General features: G+C 37.1%; 1 protein-coding gene across 2 annotated transcripts in view; it reads left to right on the top strand.

Annotated features, from left to right (window-relative positions):
• The window catches only part of ERMP1 (endoplasmic reticulum metallopeptidase 1), a 97,856-nt gene that overhangs the window by 28,594 nt on the left and 51,701 nt on the right, over positions 1-17,561 (top strand). The window contains exons 11-15 of one of the 2 annotated variants that reach the window (XM_012721409.1): positions 3,673-3,825; positions 6,188-6,390; positions 6,838-6,953; positions 14,398-14,561; positions 14,680-14,814. In XM_012721409.1, the coding sequence (XP_012576863.1) occupies positions 3,673-3,825; positions 6,188-6,390; positions 6,838-6,953; positions 14,398-14,561; positions 14,680-14,814 (771 nt within the window). Of the gene's footprint in view, positions 1-3,672; positions 3,826-6,187; positions 6,391-6,837; positions 6,954-14,397; positions 14,562-14,679; positions 15,239-17,561 lie in introns of those variants that run through there. The other variant, XM_004677647.1, reaches the window with a different exon arrangement.

The following is a 17,561-nucleotide window of genomic DNA, read 5'->3' as shown; positions in this document are numbered from 1 at the left end:
TTTCCGTTCTTATGTCTAGGTCTTTAATCCACTTCGAGTTGATTTTTGTGACTGGAGTGAGGCAGTGATCTGGTTTCATTTTTTTGCATGTGGCTTCCCAGTTTGCCCAGCACCACTTGCTGAACAAATTTTCTTTGTTCCATTGTATCTTCTTTGCTCCTTATGACAGGGAGGTTTTATCTTTTACTTTGATCTAAACTTAGCAGCCACATTTTAACTATTGTGACTTTTAGGAGGAAGAGGGGCAAACAAGGTGACAAACTCTATTTTCTGACTTCTCGCCTTTCAAGTCCTTGGGTATATTGTTTTATTACTGTGCTTATCGTGTGAAAATATAAGATCTTTGAAACCAGTGCTGTGTAGTACATTACCTTGAATGGGATCTTACTACCTACAGCTATAAAATCCTGTACCTTTACTGAGCTAGACTGGCTGATAGATAAGTCATGAATATTTACTGAAATTATTCTCACTTTTCTTTAAATTCCCTAGTCATTGACCCTAAAAAGGGTGTCCATAAGAGGGAAGATACAAAATGGGGAACTGAACAAAGGTCATTTTCTCAGTGCTTCTCAGAACCCCAGGGGATCTGTGGAGGTGTTTTGTGTCATCTGTGTCCTCCACAGCTTTTTAACTCAGTAATTTCATTGCAGTTAAAAAGTTAATATGAAGACATTTGGGTTTTCTGGATGACCACTTTGAGACTGAGCCACTTGCTTTTCTTGTCCCTGTTTAGATTTGTTTTGATTGTGTTAACATTAGTTAGCGCAGTATTGAAAGGGACAGTACCACTTTTCAATGCAGTTGTTTTAGTCATATGCAGGTCAACTGGAAAAGTCTTAAATATCTGTTTATTTTTTAAAAAAATACCTACTACCATCTATTATACTTCCTCTCTCCTCCCTCTTCTCTGTTCTTCACCTTTGTAAGCCTCAACTGGTTATCATTGTCCACTCATTTTTGTCTGTTTGATTTTTATTTATTTCATTATTTGCACATGTAAGTGAAATCACCCAGTATTGTTTTTCTAATTTTAGTTCATTCCTTAGATTCCTTTTATTTTGCTGCAAATGACAAAAATTCATCATCTATTTGAACCGTTGTGGGAGTGTGTGTGTTTGTACACATATAATCCTATTTCTACCCAGTTGCTAATCAGTGGGCATTCAGGTTGCTTTTCCACATTTCAAGTATTGTAAATTTAATGCTGCAGTAAATGAGGTACATACATAGAACTCTTCAAGTTGATGATGTCATATTCCTTGGATAGAGACCCAGAAGTGGAATTTTTGGGTCATACAGTACTACTATATTTAGTTGAGGAAAATTCATACCACTTTTCAGAATGATTGTACCAGTTTACTTTTCCATCAAAAGTGTGATTTCCTGTTTCTCCATAGCCTTATTAACATTTCTTAGTAGTCTTTTTGATACAGGTTTTTATTACAGGTAGAGATGATATCGCACTATGATTTTTTTTTTTGCATTTCCCTAGTAAGCGATGATAAGTTTCCCTGTCTGTTGGCTATCTGTATATCTTCTTTATTGCTTAATTGAATAAGTTTTTAATACAGTTTGAATATTAACCCTTAATTGGATATGTGATGTGTAAATGTCTTTTCCTAATTAGTAGACTGTATTCTTAATTTACTGTTTTCTTTCCTTGTGCAAAAGATTTTTAATTTGATATAGTCCTATTTTTGCTTTCATTTCCCTTGCCAATGAGGTCAAGTCTCCAAAGACATATCTTTGATGTCATGGAACTTATCACCTGTGTTTTCTTTTTATTCTCTGGGTTTAGGTCTTTCGTCCAAGTTTTTCATCCATTTTGATTATATTTTTGTGTATCGAGTTAAAAGAATAATCCATCTTCATTCTGTTAAATGTGGCTGTCCAGTTTTCCCAACACTGTTTTACCAAGATATTTTCCTTGGTTCATTGTATGGTCGTGGCTGTTTTTTTTTTTTTTTTTTTTTTAAGATTTATTTATTTCTGCATACAGAACTAGTGTACAGGCCAGAAGTGCAGGAATAGTGAGAGAATTTACGGGAGACAGAGTGGGGAGCATAACAGGCTGACTGACAAAGTACACTGCTGAGGGGAGCAGCGGGCGGTTCAGGAGAGGTCTGCCACACCATGTGTATCACCTCCAGGGTGGGGATTGAACTCATACTGAAGTGACTTTTGCTTCTTAGTGCTGTGCTTTAACCCACTGTGCCACCACGGAGGGCCCATGGCTGATTTTTTTTTTTTTTTAATAAGAGTCATTGATATGTGTGGACTTATTTCTGAACTTGCAGTTCTATTGATTTCATGTGTATACTTTTATTCCAGTACCACATGGCTTTAAGTACTGTTGCTTTACAACAGTTCAAATTGGGGAAAATGATACCTCCATTTTTTCTTCTCAGAATTGCTTTAGTTATATAGGGTCTTTTATTGTTCGATACTAAATTTAGTATTTTTTGTTCTGTTTAAAAACTTGTTATTTTGATAAGGATTGCATATATGTTGTTTTTGTAGGATGGTGCTTTTGGCTTCTCTCCACACAAGACCCTGGGTTATCTTTTCATTTTTAAAAAATTAATTTTGTGCAGAAGAACTGGGGTATAGACCAGAGATGCAAGGGGTAAGAGGATTCACCAGAGACAGAGTGGGGAACAGAACAGGTGGAATCCACTGATAGACACTGCTGAGGGGAGCATGCGAGACAGGTGTGCTGCACCATGTGTGGGTTAACTCCCTGGCTCTGAGACTTAACCTTAGGCCAACAGGGAGGCCCCTCTTTCCTTTTCTTCTTGACTTATTCTACAATTTTTAACAGTGTCTTAGTTTTCATTGTATAGATTTTGTTAAATTTATTCATAAGTGTTAAAATTCTTTGTTATGATTGTGAATGGGAATATTTGCCTAGTTTCCTTTTCTATATATATTTAATCAAATTACCTGTAAACAGTAGTAATTTCATTTTTCTTTCCCAATCAGAATTTTTTTCCTTGTCTAAAATCTGTAATAAAACTAAATTAAATAGAAGTGGTAAAAATGACCTTACCCTGCCTTCATTTGATCTTAAAGAGAAAGCTTTTTTTTTTACTGTTTAGTGTGATAGTGACTGTATGACCTTTGTCATGTTAAGGTATGTTCTTTAAGGTACATATAAATGCCACTGTAAATGAATCCAGCACCATGGCACATTACAAAAGCATGAGTGTTGTTGAAATAGACCTGTTATACTTAAAAGACCTGGCTCTTTAATAAAAGATTATTGTTTGGTACTTAGGTAATATCTGCTGTGCAGAGTTAATAATACCAGGGCATTGACAGAACCAGAAATAAAGTAAGTGATGCACACATGTGAATCTGTGTGATGGGTCTATGCCCTTTAGTCTTTACTGGCCAAACACTGGCACTACCTTAGTTTCCTTTTACCTCTAGTTCTCTGGCTGCCTTGCAAAAAGACCCTATCAGAGCAGACTGCAGCTATTTCTCATTCACCTAGGTTTTCTCCCCTTTATGTATTGGACGTTGCAGTAATCAGCACATTCTGATTAATTTTTCCCATTATTTGTCAGATAATATTTGTTAAATACTTTCTGAAATATTTAAAAACTCATTTCTGTCAATAGTATGTATTTATAATTTTTCTGTTTTTTGGTTTGTTTTGTGTTTTAGATTAACTTCATCTATCTTGCCAGAAGCACAAAAAGAACCATGCTAACTTTAACTGTGGTGTGTTCAATTACATTCCTCCTTGTTTGCAGTGGAACTTTTTTCCCATACAGCTCCAGCCCTGCAAGTCCGAAGCCAAAGAGAGTCTTTCTTCAGGTAAAAGTGATTCTGTGTGAGCTCTTTGAAAATTCTGGACTGGAAAGCCTTGTTACTTTAAGCTTCATTAGTCAACAGGAAAACCTATGGGTCCTTTTTACTGTTTACATATTCAGTTTTATGTGACTGCTTATCAGCTAGGCATGCTTCTCCAAGACACTGAATCAGAAATGTCTGCCTGCTTGTTTGATTACTATTCACATATAAAAATGAACCTAATTGGAAAAAGAAGAGAAAATATTTATCATGGGTAACCAATTTCCAAAAAATAGACTGTAAAAATGTCTGTAGAATGAATAAAAATCTGAACTATGAAATGGAAAAATGTTTTATTGATTTTAGGTAATATTCAAAGTAACATGATAATGAAAATTAAGAGATTGAGATTTAGAACTTTTAAAAATTATGTATTTTGTGCACTTTTTAGAGCTCATATAAAGTACAGGAAAAAGAAGTCGCTCTGTTTCCAGATATCATCTCTGTTAAAGATGTAATAGTTGGCCCTCCCTGGTGGTGCAGCGGGTTAAAGCATTGCACTAAGAAGCTAAAGCCACTTCCGCATGAGTTCGATCCCCGCCTGCCCCGGATGTGACTACATGGCGCGGCAGACCTCTCCTGACCCGCCCGCTGCTCCCCTCAGCAGTGTACTTCGTCAGTCGGCCTGTTCTGCTCCCCACTCTCTCTCTGGTGAAGCCTCTCACCGCCCCTGAGCCTCTGGCCTGTACCCGTTCTGTATGCGCAAATAAATCTTTAAAAAAAAAAAAAAAGATGTAATAGTCAAGAATTATAATTTAAAGACTGTATAACTCATAATATTTGATATTAATAGAATTTGAAAAGGTACAACCTACTTCTTACAGTCCTGGGTACATTTTATATGACATATTTTACAATTTGCAAAACCTTTAGTGAAGAACAGCTAGTTTTCAGGGACTTCCTAATTTTTATAATTACTCTAGCTATAGTTGGGAAAGACTAGATATTTATTTTTTAAATGTCCTTATTTGTTGTGGAGTCTTCTTTAGCTCCAGGAGTTGGCAAAATGATAATGGGCCATTTGACCTATGAACTGTGGGTTACCAATCCCTGACCTATGCATTCCCTTTTCTTTTCCTACTTTATATTTTTCAGGCTAGTTTTTGCTATTAATAAAGCTATTTTAAGTGGAACATTTTGCCTTTAAATAGACTTTTTTTTTTTAAGATTTATTTATTTGTGCATACAGAACTGGTGTACAGGCCAGAGGCTGGGGTGGGGGGTGGGGCGAGAGGTTTCACCAGAGACAGAGTGGGGAGCAGGACAGGCAGATCGATGAAGTACACTGCTGAGGGGAGCAGCGGGCGGGTCAGGAGAGGTCTGCTGCGCCATGTGGATCACCTCTGGGACAGGCAGGGATGGAACTCATGCTGAAGTGGCTTTAGCTTCTTAGTGCTGTGCTTTAACCTGCTGCGCCACCAGGGAGGGCCTTCATAAGACTTCTTTAAGGCACAAATATGCCATCTTGTGGTGAGCTGTGATTGCTGTGAAATGCATACTATCTTGATGTTTGGAAACAGTTATTACTGCAAATGTGTTTATCACATACATATCCATCCTAAGCAACAGTTCTGCTGTTTTTTGAACATCTTAGAAAGCTAAGCTGTATTTGTGACTTTTAAAAAAAATTTTATGCATGCAAGAACTGGGTACAGGCCAGAGGTATGGGGGTGGTGGGTTGGTGAAAGGATTCACTAGAGACAGAGTGGGGAGCATAACAGGCAGTTGGCCGAAATAACACTGTTGAGAGGAGTAATGGGTGGCTCATGAGAGGTCTGCCATGCCACATGGGTCACTTCGCCGACTGGAAATTGAACTCATGTTGTATTAATGGCTGCAGACAGCTTCGTAGTGCTGTGTTCCAACCCACTGTACCACCAGGGAGGGCCCTGTGATTTCTTTTTTTACCCAACAATGTGAGAATCGTCCATGTTGATTTATGTCATTGTAGTTCACTCTTTTTCATTGTTCAATAGACTTACTTTGTAGGAGAATGCCACAATTTATTTGTTCATCTACTGTTAATGGACATTTGCATTATTTTCAGTTTGTATTACCATAGACAGTGCTGAATCAAAACTCAAGAGTTTCTCTAAGGTACATATTAAGGAGTAGAATTGCTGGCTTGAAGGATACGTGCATGTTGACTGTTTACGCTAAAATGACTGTGCCAGCACATAACTCCATCAGCAGTGTATTGGGGTCCCTGTTGGTCAATAAGCGACATATTTTTTGGTATTGTAAGACAACTCATTTTTGTTAATCCAGGGTGCGGATGTGGGTGAAGTAGTTGAAACAATTTTCTCATTAGTCTTGTTCTTTTCAGCATATGACCAGAACCTTTCATAACTTAGATGGAAACATAGTTAAACAGGACTCTGGAATATGGATTAATGGGTTTGATTATACTGGAATGTCTCACATAACCCCTCACATTCCTGAGATCAATGATACCATCCGAGCTCATTGTGAGGAGAATGCGCCTCTTTGTGGCTTCCCTTGGTATCTTCCAGTGCACTTTCTGATCAGGTTGGTTAAGTCATTTTTATGCTTTAGCTGGGGGTGTTTTGTCCTCAATTCCTAGTACTGTATCTTTACCTCATTACTTAAACTTGGTAGCAAGGGTATCAAGTACTATTTATACTTTTTTTTTTTGTATCACTACTAAACTTCTTCAATAAAATAAAATACAAATACAAAGAAACAGTTTTGCTTTCTCAAGTTTATGAAATTTTCCCTTCAGTAATCTGAGTAATGCAGCATCAATTTTAAATTTATTTCTGGGAAGTTTTTATGGTTTGGTAATGAAAGATTGGATGAGGACAAACAGGACAAATAGCATAATCATTAATTTTGGGAAGACTTCATTACACAGTAACCTGGATTTCAGAAGAATTGCCCTTGTTTATCATACCCAGCATTTTACTTTTATATTCCAAAATGCATCCTAAATATTGAAGCTGTCTTTCCAAATAGGAAAAACTGGTATCTTCCTGCCGCAGAAGTTTCTCCAAGAGTGCCTACTCATTTTAGACTTGTATCCAAAGAACAGACACCCTGGGATACTATTAAGCTGACATTTGAAGCAGTAGGTAAGTCATGACAGTTTTTGTCCTCTTTTTTTACTTCTTAAAATTCTTAAGTAGTGTGTATGTGTGTATGTTCTCCCTCAAATTTATGTAACCAGGAACTCAGAACTTACAACAATGTTTCTAAAGACAACTAAAGTTGATCATGCTTTTTTTTTTTTTAACAGTAAAATCAATTTATTTTAGTCTTAGGGAAGAGTTTAGTTTATAGGAAAATTGAGTAGAAAATATGAGTTCCATACCTGCCCCTCAATACCCGCGGCTCCCCCACTTCCAGGGACCACTGTTACTAACATCTTACAGTAGTGTGGTACATTTCTTAGAACTGATTGGTCAATATTGACACATTATTAAGTAAAATCCATAGTTTACATTAAGATTCATTAGGGATCCTCCCTGGTGGCCTGGGTCTCAGTGCTACCACTGTGAAGGTCCACCATGATGGCCAGAGATTGATCCTTGGCCAGGGTGCTGATCCACATATGGCACAGCAGACTGCTCCTGTCTCATCTGCTGCTCCCCTCAGCAGTGTGTCAGTGGATCCAACAGTTCTGGTAAATCTGCTCACCTCCCCCCACCTCTGGACTAACACCACAGTTCTTGTACACAAAAATCACATCTTAAAAAAATTCATCAGTTGTTCCTTCTTGTGCGTTAGAACAGCTTTGTGCAGTTGTAAGAGTTTTGACAAGTGCATGATGTCCTGTAACCATTACAGTATCATACAAAGCTGAGTTAGCATCTGAAATGCTTTGTGTTCCCTTTAAGCAGCTCTCTCTTCCACATTTTGTCTGGCATCTATACTCTTTTTATCGTCTCTGGTGTTTTGCCTTTTCCAGAGCATTATGTAGCTGAAATCATACAATTTGTAAAATCTTTTCAGATTGACAACTTTCATGAAGCAATATGCATTTAAAGTGTTCATGTCTGTTGGCTTGATAGCTCATTTCTTTTTATTATGCAATAATATTAAGGATTACTAGTTTATCTGTTCACCTAAAGATGAGCATTTCAGTTGCTTCTAGCTTTTGGCAATTTAGAGTAGTCATAATAAACATTGTGCATAGGTTTTTGTGTGGACATGAGTTTCTAACTCATTTGGATACTTAGGTACAAAATGCTAAATTGTATGGTAAGCCTATGTTTATTTGCCTTAGTAAGAAACTGACACACTATTCCATAGTGATTGTGTGCATCATTTTGCACTCCTACTGACAGTGAAAGTTTCTGTTACTCTGGATTCTCACCAGACATTGGTGATTTTTAGTAATTGAGATTTTAGCCATTACTAAGAGATGTATGATGAAAAGGTATATCATTATATCATTGGTGATTTAATTTGCTGTTTTCTAATAGCATTGTGTTGAGTATATTCTCAGGAATATCTGATTTGGTGAGGTGTCTGCTCAGATCGTTTGTCAATTTGTTTGTTAATCTTTGTGCTCTTGATATATTAGTGTACTGAATATTTGGATAGAAGGTCTTTATAAAATAACTGTTTTGTAAATGCTTTTCCCATCTGGCTTGTTTCTTATATGCTGGTTTTTTTTTTTCCACAGAGCACACACACACATTACTATATACATGTTACATATATGTTTTAATTCAAGAAAGTCCAACTAATTTTTTCTTTAACAAATCATGGTTTTGGTGGTATTATATAAGTCATTGTCAAACCAAGGAACCCTAGATTTTCTCTTAACACTAGCTTCTCAGAGTTTATCAGTTGTGCATTTTAATTTTGGGACTTTGTTAGGTTTATAAGTGTTGTGTGTTTGTGGATGCTAATAGTTGTATTGTTCACTAGTGAGTATATAGGAAAACACTTGGCCTTTGTATTTTAACCTGTGTTTTACAACCTTGCAGTAATTTTTTTGTTGATTTTTTTTTTTACATAAACAGTCATGTTATCTGCAAACAAAGGTAGCTTCTTTCTTCCCAGTGTATACCTTTCATTATTTCCTTTTCTTGTGTTATTATGTTAATTAGGACTTTTTTTTTTAAATTATTGAGATAACATTGCTTCACATTATATATGATAACGAAGGGTAGGGTCACACTCCTGTGGTGTATGGTACCATTCCACCACTCCATTAAGACTCTGAAAGTCTTCCATCATAGTCCATAGCCCCTTCCCTCTTTACTGTGTTCTTTCTCTACTCCTAACCTCTGCCTTTGGTAGTCTGAATTTGACAGTCAAGCTTTTTAATATTTGAGATTGGTTTTATCTGACCCTCTGTTTTGTTTTCTCAATACTATACCTTCAGTGATACCACCTGGTATTTTTGTCTTTCTTCTTCTCACTTATTTCATTTAACATAAGCCTTCCCCCTCCATCCTCACTGTCCCAAGGTTAAGTTCATCTTTTGTCATAACTGAGAAGTATTCCACTGTATATATGTACCACATCTTATCCACTCATCTGTCTTTGGTCCCTTAGTTATGTATTATGGTGCAGGATGTGGTTTGTCTTGGTTATGTTCCATGTAATTGTAAGAAGAGTGTCTATCTGCTGTTGTTGGGTGACAATTCTATGAATCTTAAATTCTTCTTCTTTTTTTTTTAATTAACCTTCTATCCACCAAATCCTTAGAATCTTTGCATCCTGGATACATCAATTTCAGATAGAGGGTTTGTTGAACTTTTAACTATAATCATGAATTTATCTGTTTCTCTTAGACATCTATTCATTTATCTTGTTTGGTTTGACACTGTTAAGATATTGATTAATCCTATTTAATTGATTTAACTGACTGATATAATCACATAGGAAATACTGTAGCCTATCAATTATACTTGCTAAAAATTTTTAGTGTTCATCCTAAAGCTTTCAAAAAGTTCATTTTCAAATAATACTATAGCCATAATATCATCATGGGTAGTGCATACTTTATAACATGGTCTTCCCAAATTCTTCCCTCTCTGGAATTCTGTAATTGACCTATTACTTTTTTTTTTTTCATTTTTCATTAGTTCCATGTGTTTTCTACGCCCTCAAATTTATTAGTGACTAGCAACTTGAGAGCATACTGTATTTCTGAAAAAACTGGCAGATCATTTTTAAAGAGCTTTATTGGAAAGTTTTTAGTATCAGATAATGGTTTACTATTAGACCTTTTTGGCCAGGTATTAGTAGACAACATGACTTTATCTTTCTTGGTACATTTCCATGTTCAAAATTAGCAGTTGGCTCTTCTAACTACCTTCTCAGTTGCTGTTTTGGCCTCTAAATAATCTAATACTATTTAAAAAAAAAAGATATATTTATTTATGCATAAAGAATTGGGGTACAAGTGAGAGGTACAGAGGTAGTGAAAGGATTCCCCAGAGACAGAATGAGGAGCAGAACAGGCATATCGATGAAGTACACTGCTGAGGGGAGCAGCGGGCAGGTCAGGAGAGGTCTGCTGCACCATGTGGTCACCTCCAGGGCTGGGGATCAAACTTGAACTGAAGCAGCTGCGGCCAACTTGCAGTGCTTAGTCCTAAAACTATTGTGTCACCAGGGAGGGTCCTCTAATACGACCTCTTAAAAGTAGATTTGAGCATGTTACTTCTTTTCAGTTGTTTATCAAATAAGGCCACATTTGGTAGAGCATGGTGGGTAGTAGTTTGGCCTGTGTATATATTTTAAGCTTTTTTCCTGCACTCCACTTGCTGTGCTCCTTTTGTTACATCCAACTCTTTATCCCTGTTTGTGTATACATAGTCCTAATGAAAGTGAAGGTCTTTTGATACCATCTCCTACTCAAACTCTACCCATATGGTGGCATAATATGAAAACATCTGACCTTCCTGTCCCAGCTTATCAAGCTGAGCAACTGTTAGTTATTAAACTTTTTCTTCCCTGTGGTACATACCTCATGGTTATTTAGCTCATGTATTTATTTTACATTAGAATTCAAGAGAGCAAATGTGGATGGGTTTTTATCACTGTACTCTTGGTGCCCACATATAATCAGTTACATAACGAACACGAAGTGAGTGTGAATTAAATCTGGCAATACTTTTCTTTCTTAAAAGCAGTTTCCTTTGGCATTTTCCCCTTAATAGGGAGAGAGAAATAGTGCTTGAAAGGAAGGAGCTAGAAGACATGGATTTTTCTCATAATCACAAACTGTAAAATCTTATTTGTTTGCTGAATAATTTAAAAGATAAACCAGGTTGGTTTCTGTCCCTTTTTAATGACTTTCTGGCACGTATCATGGTTAATTATATGTGTCAACGTGACTCTGCCCTTGTACCTAGATAATTAGTCAAACACCATTCTAGATGTTTGTCAAGATATATTTTTGATAAGGTTAACATTTAAGGAAGTACATTAAGGAAGTTTGAGTAAAGCAGACTGTTTTCCATAAAATGTTGGACTTTTAGTTAGTTGGAGACTTTATGAAAAAGACTGATCTGGCCCTCCCCAGTGGTGCAATGGATCAGGATGCAGCACTGCAAGCTGGCTGCAGCCGCTTCAGTGCAGTGTGATCCCTGGCACTGGAGGTGACCCACGTGGCGCAGGAGACCTCTCCTGTCTTGCCTGCTGCTCCCTTCAGCAGTGTACTTTGTTGATCTGCCCGTTCTGCTCCCCCACTGTGTCTCTAGTGAACCCTCTTAATCCCAATTCTCTGACCTACACGCCTGTATTTGTATGCCCCTTGCTAACTTTCAGTCATTTGTTTATTTACATTTAAGGCTAAAATTACATACAGTGAAATATACACATCAATACATTTCCATTTATTTAGTAAAAGCTAACCTGTAATTACTATCAAGATATAAAAATTTCCATGACCCCAGCAAATTCCCTTAGGAACATTTCTGCTTAGTATGCTTGACCCTGAGAAGCAACCCCACTTTCTGATTTCTGAATTAACATTTATTATTCTCATTCTTGAACTTTATATAAATGGAATCTAGTATGTAATATTATGTCCTGGATCTTCAAGCACAATGAGCTATGTTTTGAGTGTCAGTAATATGTTCTTCTGTTGCTGACTAGTAATTGCTAGAATAGACCACATTTAATCATTTTCCTATTGATGGAAACCTGGCTGTCTTCAGTTCTTGAACACCTGTGAGTGAATTGGCTTATAGGACAGTCTTAGGTTTTACCTCAGAATTGTTCCATTTTTCACTTCCACCAGTAGAGTATCAAGAGTTCCAGTAGCTCTACATTTTCACCAAAATTTGCTGCTGCTGGTTTAGTATTTCTAATGGGTGTATAGTTATTCTCAATAATAATTGAACAGTATTCTAAGTGTTTACTGGCCATGTGCAGATCTTAATATCCATGTCTTACTTTTTCCACTTCATAAATTGTACTTACTTTCATGAATATACATTTCTTTTCCAAAGATTTTCATTTTTGCATAGAAGAGCAGGGGTGTAGGCCAGAGCTGTAGGGGTGGCAGGATTCCTCAGAGATAAAGTAGGGGTCGGAGCAATCTACTGAAATACGGACTACATTAAGGGGAGCAACTAGGTAAGATTGCAGAGGTCTGCTATGTCACATGGGTCCGTTTTCTGGCTTGGAATGAACTCAGCCACCAGAGAGGCCCAATATTTTCTTAATGCCTTTTGATGTGCATAAGTGTTAAATTTTATTAAGTTCAGTTTATCTCATTTTCCTTTTATGATTAGTGTTTTATATGTCTGCTCCAGAAAAATCTGTGGCCCAGAGGTAACGAAGATATTTTCTTAAAATTTCCCCTAGAAACTTTATGGTTTTAGTTTCTATCCACCTAGAATTTTTTTTAAAGATTTTACCTTATTTATGCATGCAAGAACTGGGGTGTAGGTTAGAGGTTTGGGGTGAGAGAATTTAGTAGAGATAGAGTGAGAAATACTCTATCTTGTAGTCTATGGAACAGGCACATCTACTGAAATACAGTGCTGAGGGGAACACCAAAGGAGAGGTCTGCTATGCCATGTGGGTCACCTCCCGGGCCAGGTAAAGAAATCATGCTGCCATGGCTGCAGATAGCTCCATAGTGTGTACTTGAACCTGTTTTGCCACCAGGGAGGCCCGCTACATGTCTATTATTATAGAAATCTTTTAACTTCCGAGTAATAGTCGTTTTAATGATAATTTCAAGCTTTACTGTGTTTATAATTCACTTTAATTGAATTTTCTGATATCTTGTTACCTAATACTTACATGAATATTTTATGTGTACTTGACAAGGTATCTATCTAAATCAAACTTACTGTTCCGGTTAAAGAATACATGTCTCTATCATCTACTTTCGTCAAATTTAGTTCTTGTCAAATTTTGTGTGTGTGTGTGTGTGTGTGTGTGTGTAGAAGGACTGGGGTACAGGGTGTGAGAAGACTCACTAAAGACAGAGTTGAAGCAGAGCAGGCAGACTAAGGGGAACGGTGGGTGAGATAGTGTCTGCTGTACCTCATGGCTGGTCTGAAATACCTTTTTTTTCATACTTCTATCCTTTCTGAATCTTAAGTATATTTCTTGAGTACAGTGTATTGTGCCTGACTTAGTAAGCCATGTTAAAAGTTTTTTAGTAAATTTAATTACTAAGCTGAAAAAGATACATACGGCTCAACTTTGTTATACTGGGTTGTGGTTTTCTTTATCTTTTATGTCTTCATTATGCCTTAATGTGAAGTATTTTGTGGTATTTAAGGTGGTTTATATTTGTTTTATCACCATTATTTAAACTTTTGCTATCTTAAGTTTTTATTACGATGTTCTTTATTACTACTGGATAATTCAGGTGTGCTTAACACTATTTTCTTTTTCCATCTCAGTATGTTATATGCAACACTTACAGGTTAGTGTTTTTAGTCTTTCTTTGGTATTTGTCTTAGGATTTCAGTGTATAAAAATACATTGCTATCAATTCTTTTCTACACTATGTCAGTTGTTGGTGGGATAGTGCTTGGTCAGTAATTTCTGAAGGATTCACGAGTACTATGTCATGTTTAAATAACAAGGCCAAGACTTACACAGGGTGTCCTCTTATTCGGTGCCTTTTCTGCTGCACTTTATCACTAACTACCCTTGTTCACAGGCACTGCATATGGAAGCTGGGAAATCACCATTTGGTTTTTAGTACCTTTATGAAGGTTCATGCCTTTTAGCACTTTAGTCTGGTTTTATATTAATTGCTTCTTTTACTGATGCCTTTTTTTTTTTTAAAGATTTATTTATTTATTCGTACAGAACTGGGGTACAGGCCAGAGAAGCGGAGGGTGAGAGGATTTACCAGAGACAGAGTGGAGTGCAGAACAGGCAGATCTACGAAGTACACTGCTGAGGGAAGCAGCGGGTGGGTCAGGAGAGGTCTGCCGCGCCATGTGGTCTCCTCTGGGGCAGGCAGGGATCGAACTCATGCGGAAGTGGCTTAAGCTTCTTTGTGCTTTAACCCACTGCGCCACCAGGGAGGGCCACTGATGCCTTTTTAAAACTTTCTTCCTTCCTGTTACCTTTTAGGACCAAGCCATATGTCATTTTATATTCGAACTCACAAAGGAACAACACTTTCTCAGTGGTCTCTTGGCAGTGGTACTCCTGTCACAAGTAAAGGAGGGGACTACTTTGTATTTTACTCCCATGGACTCCAGGCTTCTGCATGGCAATTCTGGATAGAAATTCAGGTGGGAATTTCCCAGCATTGCTTGTATCACTCAAGTTCCCAGGTGGTGTTTGGCAAAATGCTTGGGATCAACATTTTGTGACCAAAGAACTAGAGGACTGACTGACTTTCTCTGCTAGGTCTTGGGAGAACAGCCTGAAGGGATGATCACTGTGGCCATTGCTGCCCACTATTTTTCTGGGGAAGACAAGAGATCCTCCCAGCTGGATGCTCTGAAAGAGAAGTTTCCAGATTGGACATTTCCTTCTGCCTGGGTGTGCACCTACAATCTTTATGTGTTTTAATTTGTGGATGAGTTCTAAGTCATGCCCAGTGAGATACTACTCCATGTGACATAATTTGCCCTATGTTACACAGAAGAAACGTAAGTCAATGAATCTTAATGAGTATAAGTTTTAAAAGAGATTTGTGAGTTCACACCCTTACAAGGACAAAGTGCTGTAATGGTTCCACTGTGGGGTAGTGACACATAGTCTTTTCAACACTTGAAATGCTAGTCTTGTAGCATGTAAGTATATGTGGGTATTGCCACCAAACAAATTTTGTATGGACAGAAGCCAACAAACCACTTCTGTAGTTATCTCCTTAGGCTGGCGAAAGATGTATGAGGTATTATTGCAAGACCATTATTCAGGAGACAGATGTCATTGCCAATTAAAGCCTGAGACCATTCGTTGTGTCAGGTGACAGGTGAATACCATTCATTCTAGGTCTTTGGAAAGGTCTAGGTCTGCTTCTTCAGGCAGTCTCTAGAACCTACTTCTCATCTCTGCACTGAAACCCAGGGCTCCTGATAGGGACAAGTAGTCATGAGATTCATCATTGTGGTTTTCTGCTCTTTTCCTCTGAAACACATCTGACCCCCTATTCCACCTTACTTAGCACTTAGAGAAGAGGAGCTTTTGTCCAGCTACTTTACCCTCTGAGTTTTCACAGGCTCTTCTAATTCAGAATACTGTTTGTGTAAGTACATGACCTTAACTCCCTTCCTCAAGCACTGAGTTACTATGGTGGTTAGTCTGATGTTGGAGGAAAGTTGGGAGTGATTGGGCATTCTATAAAGATTAACTCCCTGTTTTGTAGGAATCTTCTGGTATCCCAGGTCAGTCATTTAGACCTTACTTTTAATGGACTGCATCTGTTGTTCTGCTGTTTCACGAATTTGTCAGTAACTTGCTGTCCAATCTAATTGGCTTTCCTGAGACATTAGGTCTTGATTTGTACTGGAATGAGACACCTGTACATAAAGACTCTGGCATAGTAGCAGTCTTAGGACTTACAGATGCTGTTCATTTTGAAGAAAATAAATTCTTAGCTGTGGTAGTAGAAAGATTTGGTGAGATCAGTGATTGTTATTTGAGACATAAAAAGTTGAGAAATTTTGAGCTTAGCAAACAGAAGAGCATAAATAGAAGTGTGTTGCAGGAGAAAACTGCTTAAAGCTGTTTGTGCAATGTGTACATGATGTTTTCTGAATTATGCGCCTCTTACTGACTGCCTAATTTGTGACACCTGACAAACTGGACTGGGTCTACAAAGCAGGGCGGCAGCCAGAACTGAACAATGACTCAGATATTACATGCATGCATATTGGAGGCACTTTTCCCAGCTATTGTAGAAACCACATATTAAGTCTCAAATGTTTTAAATGTCTCGCTCCTGCCACATTTGTCAGGAGGTACATAAGGTTTGCAGTGTTCAGTTTGGAGAAAAGAAAAACAGTAATGTCCAAATACTGGCAGTTTTTTGGTCACTGTTATTCTGAAGTATATCGTAGGAGAAATAAAAACAAAACCCAAAGTGTTGAGGAAGGATATTCATTGCATATTCCTTTCTAGTAGTAATCATGATTTTCTTTAGCATTATAAAGCCTTGACATTATATAATGTCAGAAAGAAAAAATTCATTAATTGTAGGGCAAAAATATTTTTGCGTTGTTGTTTTAATGGCAGAAATAATTGCATCTAATATTTATGGGTTTGTTGATAAAAGCACACTGTCAGAGTAGCAGTAACTGAGATTAAAAATTTTAACAGTCTTTTCAAATTCTAAGTACCACAGTATATAGTATTGCAAAGAAATTCCTAAAATTTACCTTGTTTCATTAGGAATTACTGAATGAACTATTTGCTTCCACAATTAAGTATCATAGGATCCCTCAGGGGGCTATTAGCCACCCTGTTGACTCAGGAAGATGTAGAAGGAACAATTCTGCCTGCTTTTGTCATTGCTAATTTGCTGAGGGTTAATTGTTGCCTTACAGTGTTACTGAAATAAATGTTTGAATATACTAGGTGGTATCTTTAATATAAGAGACCTTTTTTTGTAAATAAGAAAAAATGCTATTAAGACTTACATTGCCCCTTGAGTGGGTATTGACTATATGTTAATACTGGGCTGCTAGAGAGAAGTCATGACAATTTTTTTTTCCAAGCAAAACTGTGTCATGACTTTTGCAACAACCTATACAGTATTTATTACTTACTGTCCTTTTTACCTTCGAATGAAATGGATTTTACAGAAATAAAATGACATTAACTGTTAGACTTCAGCATCTTGTACAGCGATTTTGGATCTGTTAAAGTTATTTCAGGTGAATAATTAGCATTCCAGGCACCAAATTTCATTGTTCCACTTTTGGATAGTGGGGAAAATGTGTAATTCTAATACATGATTGACTTCTTTTACGTCCAATAAAACAAAAATATTTAAGTGCTTTTTATTCTTAAAAACTCTTGACAAATACCTTAAACTGTCTTTTTACAAATCAAAATTGCCTTTCTCCAAGTTTGACCCTACAGCATGACCAAGTGGGATTTATCCTAGGAATGCACAAATTGGTTGTATATCTGGACACTGATTAAGGTAACAAATTAATAAAGGATGACCACCTCAGTAAATGCAAAAAATATTTTTTGGACAAAGCCCCAATATTTTTTCATGAACTATTTGCTTCCACAATTAAGTATCATAGGAAAATAGACTGCAAGGAAACTTCCTC

The sequence above is a fragment of the Condylura cristata genome, unplaced genomic scaffold (genome assembly GCF_000260355.1).
Source record: "Condylura cristata isolate star-nosed mole 26May11 unplaced genomic scaffold, ConCri1.0 scaffold00006, whole genome shotgun sequence".
Lineage (NCBI taxonomy): Eukaryota > Metazoa > Chordata > Mammalia > Eulipotyphla > Talpidae > Condylura > Condylura cristata.
The sequence above is the reverse complement of the archived record's forward strand: the minus strand, read 5'-3'. Positions and strand labels throughout refer to the sequence as shown.